Raw genomic sequence first — 16,904 nt, forward strand, 5'->3', positions numbered from 1 at the left:
CACCCATTCAGAGCATACAATTCAATGTTTTTTTTAGTTTTTTTCCCAGACTTGTGTTACAATCAGTTTTAGAACATTTTCATTACTCCGGAAAGAAAACCCAGGCCCATTAACAGTCGTTCCTTATTCTCCACCAACCCTTCTGCCCCTGTCAAGCTGCCAATATACTTTCTGTATCTGTGCATTTTGTGTGTCCATCTGTATCATGGACATTTCCCATCAATGGAATTACACATTGAATGACCATTTGCATCTGGCTGCTTTCGCTCAGCATCGTATTTTCAAGGTTCATCAAAGCTGTAGCTTGTGTCAATGCTTCATTCCTTTTGTCTGAATTACATTCCGTTGTGTGGATACACCACATTTTATGTACCTGCTCATCAGCTGATGGATGTTTGAGTTGGTTCTGCCTTTCGGCAATTATGAATAATGCTGCTGTGAAGGTTCGTGTACATGTTTCTCTGTGGACACATGTTTTCATTTCTCAGACCCTACAAGTGGAATGGATGGGTCATATGGTAACTATGTCTAACTTACTGAGGAACTGCCAGACTGCTTTCCACAGTGGTTGCACCATTTTACATTCTTACCAGTGATGCAGGAGGGTTCCAGTTTCTCCACATCCTTGCCAACACTTGTTATTATCTGTTTCTCTGATTACAGCATTTCTCTGATTACAGCCATCCACAAAATTATTTAATAGGCATCTTGTTTATCCTCACATTCAACCAGTAAGCCTTTAATTTTTTTTTACTGAAACATAGTTGACACACAGTATTATATATTAGTCTCAAGTGTGTAGTGTAGTGATTTGACATTTACATATATTATGAAACGATCTCCATGATAAGTCTAGTAACCATCTGTCCCCATGCAGTTATTGCAATACTAGTGACTGTATTCCTTATGCTATGTGTTACATCCCTGTGGCTTATTTATTTTGTAACTGGAGGTTTGTACCTCTTAACCCCTCTCACCTGTTTCACTCCCTTTCCAGTCCCCTCCCTTCTGGCAACCACCTGTTTGTTCTCTGTATCTATGTTGTTTGTAGATTCTGCAAATAACTGCAATCATGTGGTATTTGTCTTTCTCTGTCTATCTCATTCCACTTAGCGTCATACCCTCTAGGTCCATCGGTGTCACAGATGGCAAGATTTCATTCTTTCTTACAGCTCAGTAATATTCCATTGTGTAAATAGACCTTATCTTCTTTATCCACTCATCTATCAGTGGACACTCAGTTTGCTTCCAGATCTTGATTGTAAATAATGTTACTGTAAACAGAAGGGTGCATGTATCTTTTCAAATTAGTGTTTTTGTTTTCTTCACTGTGAGCCTTGATATTAGGGCTCCCCAGCTAAGGGAAGCTGAGGCTCAGAGTTCTAAAGTTAGTTGCTCAAGGCTACTTGAAGAGGTGCCTGTTTCAGGTATACTAGGAGCTTCGGGGCCAGGGAACATCCTTGGGATCTTTGCAGCCCTCTCTGTCTCTTGGAAAGAGATGTGTCCTACTGGGATGGAAAGTCTGTCTGAGGATCAGGGATGTGACCTCCCTAGAGGGCAGGTACGTTCAGGCCCCTGTAACCTGGGGCTGCCCCTCCATCCTCTGTCTCCTGTCTGGGTTGTTAAAAGGTGCAGATCCGGTGCCGTGGTTGTCTTCAGGGCAGTTCTAACCTGCCTGGGTCCTAACAGTGTAAGTGCGGGCCTTGCCCAGAGGAAGGGCGTCTTCTAGTTTTTGTGAAGTTGCCTTGTAGGCTGGAGATGCCTGAACTTCTCACCTGCTGATGCCTGGTTCTTGCGGAGAAGGGAACAACCCCAAAGCTCCAGCATCTCTGAGCTGCTCCTGAGTGTCGGGGTAGGGTGGGTGAGGCTGTTGCCCTGGGCAGGCAGTGAGTGACTCACACTGGCCCCTCGCCCTTGCAGGAGCTAGAGCTGGTGGAGGACGTGTGGCGAGGGGAAGCACAAGACCTCCTTTCTCAGATCGCCCAGCTGCAGGAGGAGAACAAGCAGCTCATGACCAACCTCTCCCACAAGGACGTCAGCTTCTCCGAGGAGGAGTTCCAGAAACACGAAGGTAAGGGAGGGGCTGGCACGGGAGGTGAGGGGAAAGGCACTTCCCATCGTCATCACCAGTATCACCAGTGAGTCCTGAGGATGGTCCCAAGCGTCGTGTCTCATGTCACGTGCATTTACACCATCACATGCCAGGTGTGCGTGCTCAGTCGCATCCGACTCTTTGTGACCCCATGGACTGTAGCCCACCAGGCTTCTCTGTCCATGGGATTTCCCAGGCAGGAATACTGGAGTGGGTGGCCATTTTCTCCTTCAGGGGATCTTGCCAGACCAGGGATCAAACCTGTGTCTCTTGCATTGTCAGGCGGGTTATTTACCACTGTGCCACCGGGGAAGCCGTTCCCGCCATCACTCTGCCCGAGAGAAATTGTGTAGTCTGGTTTACAGGTGATGAAACTGAGCAGTTCATTTAATAAATTGTTAGAGGTTCCTCACTTTTCCAGACTCTTTTCCAGGCACTGGGGATACATCTTGGACAAGACAAAGCCCCAGCCCTCGTGAAGCTTATGTTCTAGTGCAGAAGAGATAGACGATAAATATGTAAACAGATAGCACAGTCCTGATTCTGACCCACATTGTGGAAGAACTGAAAAGGAAGGTGGGTGGAATATGATAGAGTTGACTTGGTGAGAAGCTTTTTTAGATACAGTGATCAAGGAGGGCCTCTCTAATGAGGTGACATCTGAGCCCTAGTTAAGTCATGGAGCGAGCCATGCAAATATCTTGAGGGGAAAGCAGGTACGAAGGCCCTCTTTTCCATGGGTTTCCTTTGTTGAGACATGAACGGTGCAGTGAAAACAAAAGTCTTAGCAGTGATAAGCATTGGTGCTCAAAGAGTGCTAACCAGGGGTGATTCCTAACCTGATAGTTACCTGCTGAGTGACCTTGCTCAAGTCATTTGACCTTGGTGTGCCTAAGTGCCCCATGTGAAAATGGGGCAGATAACCCTGTCTCTGTCATAAGATTGTTGTGAGGATTAAATGAATTAATACATGTAAACTGCTTAAAATAGTACGTGGTGCCCACACGCTGAAAGTTTTTAACTATTGTCACTATGAGCTATTGTTATCCAATCTCCTTTTTGAAAAAGAGGAGGAAAACGGGCTGAGGGGGTGCAGCCTTCCCCTTCATGGCTTAATAATATTCCCTTATCTGTTTGGACCACGTTTTGTTTTTATCCATGCCTCCACTGATGGATGCGGGCTTGTTTCCAACTTTCGGGTGTTGTAAAGAATGCCACTGTGAAGGTTCTGGTATATGTTTTATGTGGACGTAATGTTTTTGGTGTTTTTTGTTTTCTTTTAAATAAATTGTGGCTGTCCTGTGTCTTCGTTGCTCGCACTCAGGCTTCTCTAGCTGGGGCATTTGGGCTCTTAGTTCCCCGACCAGGGATGGAACCGAGGTCCCCTGCATTGGGAGCGTGGAGTCTTATCCACTGGACCCCCAGGGAAGTCCCTGTTTGCGGTGCTTCGAGAGGTATATACCTCCAAGTGGACTTGCTGCAGCCTGTGGTAACTGTTGGACTTCACGAGGCACCCTTCGCCCTCTTTTGGTTTGTGATATTTCTGGAGGTCACCCAGTAGGCTCCAGGGATGATGTGGGAACTCCCCTGCCTGCCCCAGTGATGCCCCAGAGGCCTCGGGTCTGCCAGGTGTGGGTCCCAACACCCGGAGCTGCTTTCTCGGGGCTCGTTGCATCTGTGTATACGCGGCACCCTCTGTGTGGGAGGGCTGTGCCTCGGCTCTCTGCGTCCCTGCTGGGCTCTTCATCAGACAGCCCACACAGGTGCCATCTGAGACGCACTTAATTGGCATCTCACGTGGGTCCAGCTCCCAGGGCTGAGCTCAGGGAGGCTCGGGTGTTCTGCACGGCTGCAGCCCCCACCCAAGTGGAGAAACTGGGCGGATGCCAGGCATGCCTCTCACGGTTATTTTTATTTTGCACAGGAAGCTATGGGAACATAACAGGGACAAGAGCATTTCTTCCACCTTGGAGAGGAACAGACACAGGACAGAGGGTTCCTGGGGAGAGGTGCCCCCATGAAGTTAGACTATGTGTCGGGCATCACTTGGGGCAAACTAGAGATATAGGGGATGAGGGGGTGGGGTGCCTGCTTAGAAGAGCCGGCCCTGGAACTTGCCTGGCGGTGCAGTGGTTGAGACTCTGGCTTCCATGGCCAGGGGTGTGGGTTCGAGTCCTAGTTGCAGAACGAAGATCCCACATGCCGCGCAGGGCAGCCAAAAAATAATTTTTAAAAAACACTATGAAAAGAAAAAAGAGGGCTTCCCTGTCGGCTCAGGGATAAAGAATCCACCTACCAATTTAGGAGACACAGGTTCCATCCCTGATCCAGGAAGATCCCACATGCTACAGAGCAGCTAAGCCACAACTGCCGAGTCTTTGCTTTAGAGCCTGGGAGCTGCAACTGTTGAGCTCATGCCCTGCGGCGACTGAAGCCTGTGCTCTACAACAAGAGAAGCCACCGCAGTGAGAAGCCCAAGCAGCACAACTGGAGAGGAGCCCCTGCTCACTGCTACTAGAGAAAAGCCCACACAGCCAGAAGACCCGGCTCAGCCAAAAATAAATAAATAAAGTAATTAAAAAAGAAAAACAAAACAAAAATAAGAGCCAACCCGCCTGGAACAGTGGTGCTTTCCCAGCCATTGATACTGGGCGCTGGGCTCGGAGCACCCGCCAGTCTCTCGTCTCCAGCTCCCCGAAAGTCTCCAGATGAAAAAGCACTTCACTGCCTCTTGTATTTGGAAACCGTCCTGTCAGCACTTGGAAACTACTAGTTAGCACATGCTGAGATGAATTACAGATATGGAAGCGATGGGGGGTGGGGGAACGAAAATATGCTCAGGCCTCTGGAGAAAAACTCTTGGGCTCTGGACAAACAACTCTTGTCACTAGGAGAGGCTGAAGACTGACCACTTAGCCATTGTCTGAAGGGAAGCTGAGACATCTTTTACCTTTTACCAAAAACTGTAGGCAAGTCACAGATATGACTATAATTTTTCTAGGGGTGGCATTTAAAAAAGTAAAAAGGTGAAAGTAATTCCAGTTTAAACCAATAGGCTCAAGGTATCATCCTTCAACATGTTATCAATTTAAAAAATCATCAGTAGAGGAATTCCAAGGTGGTCCAGTGCTTAGGACTCCACGCTTTCACTGCCAAGGGTCTGGGTTCAGTACTAGTCAGGGAACCAAGATCCTGCAAACTGCATGATACAGCCAAATCAATAATTATCCATAGGATATTTTGCATATTTTTTCATATTAAGTCTTTGAAATTTGTAGTTTATTTATTTATGTATAATCACTGCAGATGGTGACTGCAGACATGAAATTAAAAGACGCTTACTCCTTGGAAGAAAAGTTACGACCAACCTGGATAGCATATTGAAAAGCAGAGACGTTACTTTGCCAACAAAGGTCCGTCTAGTCAAGGCTATGGTTTTTCCAGTGGTCATGTATGGATGTGAAAGTTTAACTGTGAAGAAAGCTGAGCGCCGAAGAATTGATGCTTTTGAACTGTGGTGTTGGAGAAGACTCTTGAGAGTCCCTTGGACTGCAAGGAGATCCAACCAGTCCATTCTGAAGGAGATCAGCCCTGGGATTTCTTTGGAAGGAATGATGCTAAAGCTGAAACTCCAGTACTTTGGCCACCTCATGCGAAGAGTTGACTCATTGGAAAAGACTGATGCTGGGAGGGATTGGGGGCAGGAGGAGCAGGGGATGACAGAGGATGAGATGGCTGGATGGCATCACTGACTCGATGGACGTGAGTCTGGGTGAACTCCGGGTGATGGACAGGGAGGCCTGAAGTGCTGCGATTCATGGGGTCGAAAAGAGTCAGACACAACTGAGGGACTGAACTGAACTGAATGTTATATTATATGTTGTTGTCGATATTTAGTTGCTAAATTGTGTCCGACTCTTTGTGACCCCATGGACTGTAGCCCACCCGGCTCCTCTGTCCAAGGGATTCTCCAGGCAAGAGTACTGGAGTGGGTTGCCATTTCCTTCTCCAATATACATATATGTTTTATTTTTATTTATTTGTTTTTGACTGCACTGGGTCTTCAGTGCTGTGCTAGGGCTTTCTCTAGTTGCTCTGAGTGGGGGCTACTCTTGTTGTGGAGCACAGGCTCTAGGAATGCCAGCTCAGTAGTTGTGGCTTGCAGGCCCTAGAGCTTGGGCTCAGTAAGCAGTTGTGGCATGCGGGCTTAGTTACTCCGTGGCAGGTGGGATCTTCCCAGACCAGGGATTGAACCTGTGTCCCCTGCATTGGCAGGTGGATTCTTATCCACTGCACCACCAGGAAAGTCTTATATATGTTTTGTTGTAGTAATCTGTACATAATATTTATCATCTTAACCATCTCACCCAGTATACAATTCAGCTGGGTCTGGTACATTCACATTGTGCAGCTGAACTCCAGAACTCATCTCATCTTGCAGATCTAAAACTCTGTCCCGTTAAATGATAACTCTCCATGCCTCCCTCCCCTAGCCCCTGGCAACTGGCATTCTACTTTCTGTCTCTATAATTTTGACTACTCCAGGTATCTCACAGAAATTGAATCATGCGATATCTGCCTTTTTGTGACTGGTTTACTTCACTGAGCATAAACGTCCTTGACTGAGCGTAAATGTCCTTGACTTTCATCCATGTTGTATGTGTCAGAATTTCCTTCCTTTTTAAGGCAGAGTAATATCCCATTGTATGGGTAGACCACACTTTGTTGATCCACCCATCCGTTGTTGGCTGATGTGTATTTTACATAGAGCACTTTGAGGGGTGATAAAGCGGTTGCGAGAGTGTGGACCCTGGAGCCAGGCTACCTGAGTTTCAGTCCTGGTTGTCGTTGTTCAGTTGCTAAGTCATGCTGACTCTTTGCGACCCCATGGACTGCAGCACACCAGGCTCCTGTGTCCTCCGCTGTCTCCCAGAGTTTGCTCAAGTTCATGTCCATTGAGTCAGTGATGCTGTCTAACCATCTCATCCTCTGCGGCCCCCTTCTCCTTTTGCTTTCAATCTTTCCCAGCATCAGAGTCTTTTCTAATGAGTCGGACCTTCGCATCAGGTGACCAAAGTATTGGAGCTTCATCTTCAACATCAGTCCTTCCAATGAATGTTCAGGGTTGCTTTCCTTTAGGATTGACTGGTTTGGTCTCCTTGCTGTCCAAGGGACTCCCAAGAGTCTTCTCCAGCACCACAGTTTGAAAGCATCACTTCTTCGGCACTCAGCCTTCTTTATGGTCCAACTCTCACATCCATACATGACTACTGGAAAAACTATAGCATTGACTAGACGGACCTTTGTTGGGAAAGTGATGTCTCTGCTTATTAATACGCTGTCTAGAATCCTGAACAGTGCCTAAATCCTGAATCCTGGTAGTGCCGCTCCTCAGCTGTGTGACCTTGTGTAAGTTCACTAGCTACTGTGCACCGCAGTTTCAACTGTACAGTGGGAACAGCAGGATTCCTACTTTGTAAAGTATTCTGAGGATAGAGTGAGCTAAGCTCTGTTTATATCAGCATCTTCTATAAGGAGACCCTGAGACGAGGATGTTCCCCTGCAGGTGATTGATTAAGGATGTCCCCCCTAGACAAGACTATTGGGGGAAGTGGAGGGATCAGGACAGGGAAAGGAGGAATCCAAATAAAGTCCGTGCAGGGCAGTGAGCTCTGGAGTGTAAGTTACACCTAAGAGTCTCCCTACCCTTGGGCACAAGGGTGCAGTTTCTTTTTTTAAATATTTTTATTTACTTATTTATTTGGGTGCACTGGGTCTTAGTTTCAGCATTTGGGATCTTCAATATTCATTGCAGCATGCAGGATTTTTAGTTGCGGCATGTAGGATCTAGTTCCTTGACCAGGGATCAAACCCAGGCCCCCTGCATTGGGAATATGGAGTCTTAGCCACTGGAGAGCCAGGGAAGTCCCCTGAATGTCTCGTTAATTTAGCTCCCAGAGTCTTGAATTGCTGGGTGACTTAAATAATTGCTCAGATGGTAAAGAATCCTTCACCAAGGCAGGAGGCACAGGAGACACAGGTTGGATCCCTGGGTTGGGAAGATCCCCTGGAGAAGGAAATGACAACCCACTCCAGTATTCTTGCCTGGGAAATCCCATGGGGAGAGGAGTCTGGCAGCCTACAGTCCACGGGGTCACAAAAAGTTGGACACGACTGAGGGAGTAACAACACAACTCCCGGCTTTTATCTATGTCTGTGAATCTCTTCAAAACACTTAACGTTTTAGTTTTTCAAACCACTTCTCCAGCACTCTCGGACTATGTCTTAGCAGAGCGTTTGGAGCAGGGAGAACTGGTATTTCTCTTTTATAGATAAAATGACACTTGGAGACACTCACTCTGGGCCAGGCCTGTTGTGAGTACTTCACGTAGATTAACAGAGGCAGCCTCACAAGAGCCCCCCAGATGGGGCCACCACATGACCCCCATTTGCAAGTCAGAAAACAGGCACCAGGTCAGCTGTGAATGAGTCCAAGTAGCCTAGCCCCAGACTCCCAGCCCTTGACCATGTGTTCTCTGACTGCTCCATCCTACGGCCACCAACACCCATGAAGGTGACGGATGGCGAGTTCCCTGGTGGCTAGTGGTTAGGATTCTGGACATTCACTGCCATGGCCCGGGTTCAACCCCCAGCCTGGGAACAGATCCTGCAAGCCATGCTGTGTGGCCAAAAAAAAAATCCTTTCTTTGGGAATTCCCTGGTGGTCCAGTGGTTAGGACGTGCTGCTTTCACTCTGGTGGCCTGGGTTCAGTCCCTGGTTGGGGAACTCAGATGTAGGTGGGTCCCAAATACAGATTTCCTTTCTCTGGACCTCGTGCTTCCCTGCCTCCATCCCACTTGATTTCTACTCATCTGATTCCTCAGAGTGGAATGTACCCGCCAAGGATTAAATTGTTTGAGCTAAGCCCCTGATACTCCTGCCCTGGGGTTTTGCAGGATGGGGGCTCAGAGAGAAGACAGCAAATGTTTTTGTGGATTTTTCACAGATTCTGCCTGCACCTGATTTCAGAACCCCCTCCCCTACGCAGACAGAGATACACACACACACTCGCTCTAGCATTGTGTCTAAGGTGTGGTTTTTCTGGAAATGTTAGTCATGTCTTCTTGTTCCACTACCCCAGGCCCAGGTCCTGCCTCACATCAGTTGCCCAGGAGTTTTGAGAGAGGGATACCCAGTGCCCAGAACCCTCAGATGGCCCTGTGATTCCCCATCAGCAGTCTGGGGGCCTGGCAGTTAGGACTCCAGCTGAAGAGTCTCCTTTGAGGAGCAGGGAGTGTCTGGAGAAATAACTGACTTGATCAATTTCAAATGCAGCTGGTAGTCGCTGTTTCTCACTGCTGTGCAGCGTTCCATTGCCTGTCACTCTCAAGGTTTATCTTTTCATCCTACTACTGACGGACATTTTGGCAGTTTCCAGTTTGGGGCTATTACAAATAATGCTGCTATGAACATTTTAAAAATATTTATTTATTTAGCTTTGCCAGGTCTTAGTTGCAGCATGCCGATTCTTTGCCATGAAATGGAAATGTGAGATCTAGTTCCTTGACCAGGGATCCAACCCACACCACCAGCATTGGGAGTGCAGAGTCTTAGCCACTGGACCACCAGGGAAATCCCTACCGATGGTTTAAGCAGGAGAGGGAGGTAGACTCACCTGCTGGTCCCTCTCGCCCCTCTCTAGGCATGTCAGAGCGGGAGCGGCAGGTGATGAAGAAGCTGAAGGAGGTGGTGGACAAACAGCGAGATGAGATCCGTGCCAAAGATCGGGAGCTGGGGCTGAAGAACGAGGATGTTGAGGCGGTAAGTGCTGAACCCCGCCTGCCATGTCCACCCCTGGCCAGGAGGTACCAGTAAGGGACTCCACCCTCCCCTCCGAAAGCTCCCCTTCTCCCGCTCGGTCTCACTCCATGGGCTCCACGATGTAGGGATCCTGCCCGTGGCTTGGTGGGCCCAGCCCTGAAACAGTCACTATGGATAGGCCCCTCAGCCAAGTCTTCACTGGAACAGTAGGAGGGAACGTGGCAATGCCCACTGACCTGACTGTTGCCACACACTGAGGAAGTTCCAGGGCCTGGTCAGCCTTTTTCTGACCCTGAGGCTTCGTCCAGTCCACCCCTTTCATGGCCTGGCATTGTCCCGGCCCCTTCAAGAACCTATACTTTGTCTCTGGTTAAATTAAAAAAAGATACCCCTTTCTCAAAGTGTGTTACTTCCTTCTGTTGGGAAATTGTCATAATATACTAACAAGACCCTTATCTTCCACTTGGCATAAAATTATCATAGTAAATATATAAATTGCCCATCTCTGGCATCAACAGAGTTGTAAGAATGTGAACAAATTTCAAGCAAATCAAAGCGTGTACAGTATGAATGGCATGCCTGTAGACGGTTTGCCCTTGTTCAGTGCACAACGTGAGCTACTGTATGTGGCGGCCTCGTCCAGTGGGCTTTCTCTCTCTATAGCTGCAGCAGCAGCAGACCCGGCTGATGAAGATCAACCACGACCTCCGGCATCGAGTCACAGTGGTAGAGGCCCAGGGGAAGGCTCTGATTGAACAGAAGGTAGAACTGGAGGCAGATCTGCAAACCAAGGAGCAGGAGATGGGCAGCCTGCGGGCGGAACTTGGGAAGCTGCGAGAGAGGCTACAAGGCGAACTCAACCAAAATGGAGAGGAGGAGCCTGTGGTGAGTGGGAAGCCGGCCTCTGTAGGCTGGCTCGAGGTGGGCCAGGCTGCCTTGCTTTCGCCATTATACTTGAGGGAAATAGGAGGCCCAGAGAGAGCCAGCTTCTGACCAGGAGACACACAGCTGGGCAGAGGTAGTGCTGGGCCTGGAACCCAGGACTTCCAGCATTCTAGCCCTGAGTATCCAGCTCGCTGGTGGTTACTGGGCATCTGCTGTTCATTCATTCATTCAAATAATTATTGACTATGTTATAGGCATGGGGGATGAAATGGACACCTGGTTCCTGTCCACATGGGGCTTACAGCTAGTATGAGAGAAAGACATTAGACAGATAATAACATAATATACCATGCGTGCATGCGTGCTCTGTCACTTCGGTTGTGTCCGACTGTTTGCGACCCTATGGACTGTAGCCTGACTTTTTGCGACCCTATGGACTGTAGCCGACCAGGCTCTTCTGTCCGTGGGATTCTCCGGGCAAGAATACTGGAGTGGGTTGCCATGCCCTCCTCTAGGGGATCTTTCCAGCCTAAGGATTGAACCTGTGCTTCCTGCCTCTCCTGCAATTACAGGCAGGTTCTTTACCTGCTGAGCCACCTGAGAAGCCCTAATATACCATATGACCCAGCAATCCTACTTTTAGGTATATGTCCAAGAAAACTGAAGACATGTGTCCACCTAAAGACATGTACACAGGGATTTCCCTGGGGGTCCAGTGGTTGGGAGAATGCCTTCCAATGCAGGAGACAATGCAGGGAGCAATCCCTGGTCAGGGGACTGAGGTTCCACGTGCCACAGGGCATCTAAACCTGTGTGCCGCGAGTACTGAGCCTGTGCGCTCTGGAGCCCATGTGCCACGGCTAAAGAAGCCCACGCGCTGCATCTAAGACCCAACACAGCCAAATGCAGGAATATATTTTAGAAAGGCCTGTACACACGTTCATAGCAGCACTAGTTTCAACAGCCAAGAGGTGGAAACCACCTACATGTCCATCAGCTGGCGACTAGATAAACAAAATATGGTCTGTCCACATCGTGGAATATTATTCAGCCATAAAAAGGAATGGAATACTGAGACATGCTGCAATTTGGATGAACCTCAAAAACATGCTAAGTGTAAGTAGCCAGACAAAAGGCCACATGTTGTGTGAGTCATTTGTTTGAAATATCCAGAACAGGCAAATCCATAGAGAGAGAAAGAAGACGGATGGTTGCAGAGACTGGGAGAGGGGAGACTTCTAATGGGTACAGGGTTTCTTTTGGGGGCGATGGAAATGTTTCTGGAATTAGATAATGGTGATAGTTGCACAGCCTTGAATGCACTAAAATGTATTCTGATTTTTATACTTCAAAAGAGTGGATTTTATGGTATGTGAATTATATCCCAAAAAGCAAACCAGCAATTTATGTTAAAGGAGAGCCATAGTGCCAGAATGCCCCAACTGCATGGACTCTAGAGCCAGTCTGCTTTGGTTCATATCTACTCTACTCCGTACCACTGCCATGACTTTAGAAAATTATTTAGCTTTTTCACATCTCAGTTTTCTCGTCTCTAAAATGGGAATACTAGGGAGTTCCCTGGTGGCCTTGTGATTAGGATTTGGTACTTTCATTGCAGTGGCCTGAGTTCAATTCCTGCTCAGGAAACTGAGATCTCATAAGTCATGTGGTTTGGCAAAAAAAAAAAAAAAGGGGAATACTGATAAGAGTTCTTACTCCCAGATTGTTATTATGAGAATTCAATGACTTAGTTCATTTAGAGTGTTAGCTGTTATTATTACCATGATAGTCTGAGGGAGTCAAAAAGGCTTTGCCAAGGAGGTAATGGAAAGAATGAGAGTGAACTAGGTGAAGGGGGGTGGCTGTACAAAGGCCCTGTGGCAGGGGAAATTGCAGTGCAGTCAAGGAAGAATAAGAAAGAAAGAGTAAGGCACTTCCTTGGTGGTCCAGTGGTTAGGACTCTGCCCTTCAAATGCAGGGGGCAAGGGTTCGATCCCTGGTCAGGGAACTAAGAGCCTACATACCACATGGTGCAGCCCAAAAGAAAAAAGAAAGTCAGGATGGCTGGTGTGCAAGCTGACAGGGAGGGAGAGGGTCTGAATGCGGTCAGAGAGGTTGGCAGGGGCCAGTGCTGCAGAGTGGAGCTTGGCTTTTATCTGCAAGCACTGTGCTGGGCGCTGTGGAGGTTTGAGGAGCTTACAGCCCAGTGCAGGAGACAGTCTTGGACCCCAGCAGCCACACTCAAGGTGGGACGGGATTGTCTTCACACTAAGAAGCTGTCTCTGTCTGGGTTCCCTCGAGGCAGAGCTTGAGAAGAGAAATGTGGGCAGGAGGTTAACTGGGGAAGTGATTGATCTCAAAGACCAGAGAACTGACACAGGGAAAGAGGAAAAGGGAATTTGAGGGTGTGTCACTGAGGTCGCCATGGGGAAGCTCAGTCCCTCTGGGACCTCAGAGAAGACCTCCCAGAACAGTCTTTCTGGAGGAGAAAGTCTTAGAGCAATGATCTACAAATGCCTGTCCCCAATTACTAAGGGGAGGTGGGGTCCCCAGGGGTGTTATCCCTACCAGTACTCCCAGGCAGAACTTGTGGAGCAGAAACTGGGGGGGAAATGGAAAGACAGGGCACTTCCCTGGTGGTCCAGTGGCTAAGATTCCAAGCTCCCAATCCAGGGGGCCTGAGTTTGATCCCTGCTCAGGGAACTAGATCCTGCATGCCACAACTAAGATCCCACATGTGGCAACTAACACCCAGTACAGCCAAATAAATAAATGAAGTAAATATTAAAAAAAAAAATGGAAAGACATCCAGTGTGTGCTCGAGGTGGGGCTCTGTCCACATGAATGGAACCACACCACAGCTGCAGCGGAAATCCGGGTGGGCCCAGTATGTGACCCAGGGCACCAAAGGTATCTCCCACGTAGATGTGCCCCTGGGATATTCCAGGAACATAGAGATGGGGCAGTTAATCCTGATGGGGGTGGCATGGAGTTTCATGGACCAGCTGTTGCTTCAGCTGAATGTCAGTGATTACAATGCTAAGATATTGATAGACAGATGTAGAAGATGGATATACTGTTTCAGAAAAGTGTAATGAACTGTTAGAGAAAAACTCAGAGCTTCCCATTTCTTCCAGCACATATTTTTTGACTTTCCAGTTTGCAGGCACTGTGCTGGTCTCTTGGGTTCCAGGTGAGGGAGGTAAGATAGACGAACTTTCCATCAGGCTGGCTCAAGTCCCAGCAGAGTCATTAAGTATCTTGTGAATTTGGGCCATACACTCCTAGGTTCTTTGAAGGACAAGAACCTGCGAGATACAGATAGGAAGGAAGAGAGAGAAGTCTTAAAAGGGAAATTGGAGTAGAATCTTTTGGCTACAGGTGACAAAAGCTTAACTTAAAATGGTTCAAGGATTAAAAAAAAAAAAGGAATTTGGGACTGTGTAACTAAAAGCTTTGAGTTAATGACGGCTTCAGGTATAGCTGGTTCCAGGTGCCCTGATGACGCTGGCAGGAATTTGTTTCAGACCTTCTCTCTGTGTTGGTGTCATTCTCAAGCAGCCTCTTGCCATATAGTGGCCCCTACTCAACCAGCTTTGCAACCGCAGTGGAAAGAAATTGCTTCTTTCTCAAATTCTCAGCAAAAGTCTCAGGAACCTTCTCATGACCTCACCTGAATCAATCACTGTGGTCTGAGGTCTAGATTATACATGTTGTCCATTTCTGAGCACATGGCTCTCCATGATGGTGCCAATCCAAGCCACATGCACGGAGAGTAGGAAAGAGGAGTTTCTCCAGAGGAAGGCTGCCGTGACCCAGCCCAGAGATGTGCAGGCCAGGCAGGACAACAGCTGTCGTCAGTGTCAGAGAGTCAGGGTTGAGAATGCCACACACAGAACTCTGAGCAGTGAAGGCTGTGGATTCTTTCACAGGGTTTCAGCAGGGGAGTGGGAGGATCAGCTCTGAGTTTATGGCGGACAGTTGAACAAGGAGACGACGGCAGCCATGGCTGTCAGGAGCCCTTGGCAGTAATCCAGGCAAGAAAGGTGAGGGCTGGACCAAGTCGATAGCCTTGGGATGGAGGGGGCGCCCAGCAGGCAAAGCTTGGGGTGGTCACTCCCTCCCACCTCCCCTGGGTCCCCCTTTCAGCCTCCTGAGCCCCACGAGAGCTCAGGCTCTGTCTCTGGCTGGTCCAAACCTGGGTCCTGAGGACATCACCCCTAGCCACAAGACTCTGAGCCCTGTTCCAGATCTCTTTCGGACAAGGACATTTCACACCTCCTTGGCCTCGTCGCCGGTAGGTTTCAGTTTCCTTTCTGGCTCCACGGAGGTGGGGCAGAAACAGAGGAGTAAAATCCAGTAGCAGTTATGACTAACCCACTAAGCTTCTCTGCAGCATCTGTTCCTGAACTCAGGGTGTCTTTTGAGGCCTTGACAACATCCTTTGGAGTTGAGTGGCGTTCAGGATGCTTGTCACTCAAACAAGGAAGCTGCAGGTGGTGGTGGCCTCGTCACCTGCTGCCATGTGACTTGGGGCCCGTCCATCTCTCTGGTAATAGGTTCTTATCTGACAAATGAGGGACATGAACTTGACTTGATTCAGTAGATCTAAAAGTTAGCATGGCTGGCACTAAAAGGAACAAAATGGGGTCATTTGTAGAGACATGGATGGACCTAGAATCTGTCATGCAGAGTGAATTAAGTCAGAAAGAGAAAACAAATATCATATATTAATGCATATATGTGGACTCTAGAAAAATGGACAGATGAACCTATTTCCAAAGCAAGAATAGAGACACAGAGGTAGAGAACAGACATGTCGGCACAGGGTGGGGGAAGGGGAGGGGGGGACAAATCGGGAGATGAGGACTGACATATGTACACCACCATGTGTAAAACAGATAGTAGTGGGAAGCTGCCATATAGCACAAGGAGCTCAGCTCAGTGCTCTGTGATGACCTGGATAGGCGGGATGGGGATGCTGGGAGAGCGGTCCAGGAGGGAGGGGTGTATATATACAAACAGCTGATTCACTTCATTGTACAGCAGAAACCAACACAATATTGTAAAGCAATCATACTCCAATATAAAAAAAGTTAGCATGGCTGGATAGAGGGTGGTGATCAGAGAAGGGCACAGTGAATTCGGAGTGTAGAGGAGATGGCCATGCAGGGCTTCAAGGCCTTGAGAACGGTCTATGGGCTGGGTAGGATGTCCGGGGATGGAATGTGGGGCAAGAGGAACAGCATAAGTCAGACTAGAGACTGTGCAGGGTGAGGCTGGGGTGGTAGTTAGTCCTGGCACCAGATCAGTGACGGAAGATGGGAGCTATGCAGGGATCCAGAGCCAGGGAGGAATCCATTCTTTTTTTTTTTTTAAACTTTTATCAGAGTATGTACTGTGCTGTGCTTAATCGCTCAGTTGTGTCCAGCTCTTTGCGACCCCATGGACTGTAGCCCGACAGGCTCCTCTGTCCATGTGGATTCTCCTGGCAAGAATACTGGAGTAGGTTGCCATGCCCTCCGCCAGGGGATCTTCCAACCCAGGGATCGAACCCAGGTCTCCCGCATTGCAGGCGGATTCTTTACCAGCTGAGCCACCAGGGAAGCCCATTGGCGTATAGTTGCTTTACAATATTGTGTTAGTTTCTGCTGTACAGCAGAGTGAACCAGCTATATGTATGCATGTATTCCACCCCCCACCTTTTTAAAATTTCCTTCCCATTTAGGTCACCACAGAGCATTGAGCTATACAGTATGTTCTTATTTATCTATTTTATACATAGTATCAATAATGTATTTATGTCAATCCCAATTTCCCAATTCATCCCAAACTCCACCCCATCCCCCTCGGTATCCACACATTTGTTCTCTGTGTCTCCATTTCTGCTTTACAAATAAGATCATCTGTACCATTTTTCTAGAGTCCACATGTATGCGCTAATATACGATATTTGTTTTTCTCTTTCTGTCTTACTTAACTCTGTATGACAGACTCTATTTCCATCCACATCTCTACAAATGACCCTGTTTCCTTCCCTTTTATGGCTGAGTAGTATTCGTTTGTATATATGTATCACATCTTCTTTATCCATTCCTGCGTTGA

The 16,904-nt window shown here is 48.0% G+C and overlaps 1 protein-coding gene across 3 annotated transcripts in view; it reads left to right on the top strand.

The window, feature by feature from the left end:
- The window catches only part of RILPL1 (Rab interacting lysosomal protein like 1), a 41,712-nt gene that overhangs the window by 6,037 nt on the left and 18,771 nt on the right, over positions 1–16,904 (top strand). For all 3 annotated transcript variants that reach the window (XM_005217756.3, XM_005217755.2, NM_001075226.1), the window contains 3 exon segments: positions 1,921–2,071; positions 9,796–9,914; positions 10,578–10,799. In XM_005217756.3, the coding sequence (XP_005217813.1) occupies positions 1,921–2,071; positions 9,796–9,914; positions 10,578–10,799 (492 nt within the window).

The sequence above is a fragment of the Bos taurus genome, chromosome 17 (assembly GCF_002263795.3).
Source record: "Bos taurus isolate L1 Dominette 01449 registration number 42190680 breed Hereford chromosome 17, ARS-UCD2.0, whole genome shotgun sequence".
In the NCBI taxonomy this organism is placed as follows: Eukaryota; Metazoa; Chordata; class Mammalia; order Artiodactyla; family Bovidae; genus Bos; species Bos taurus.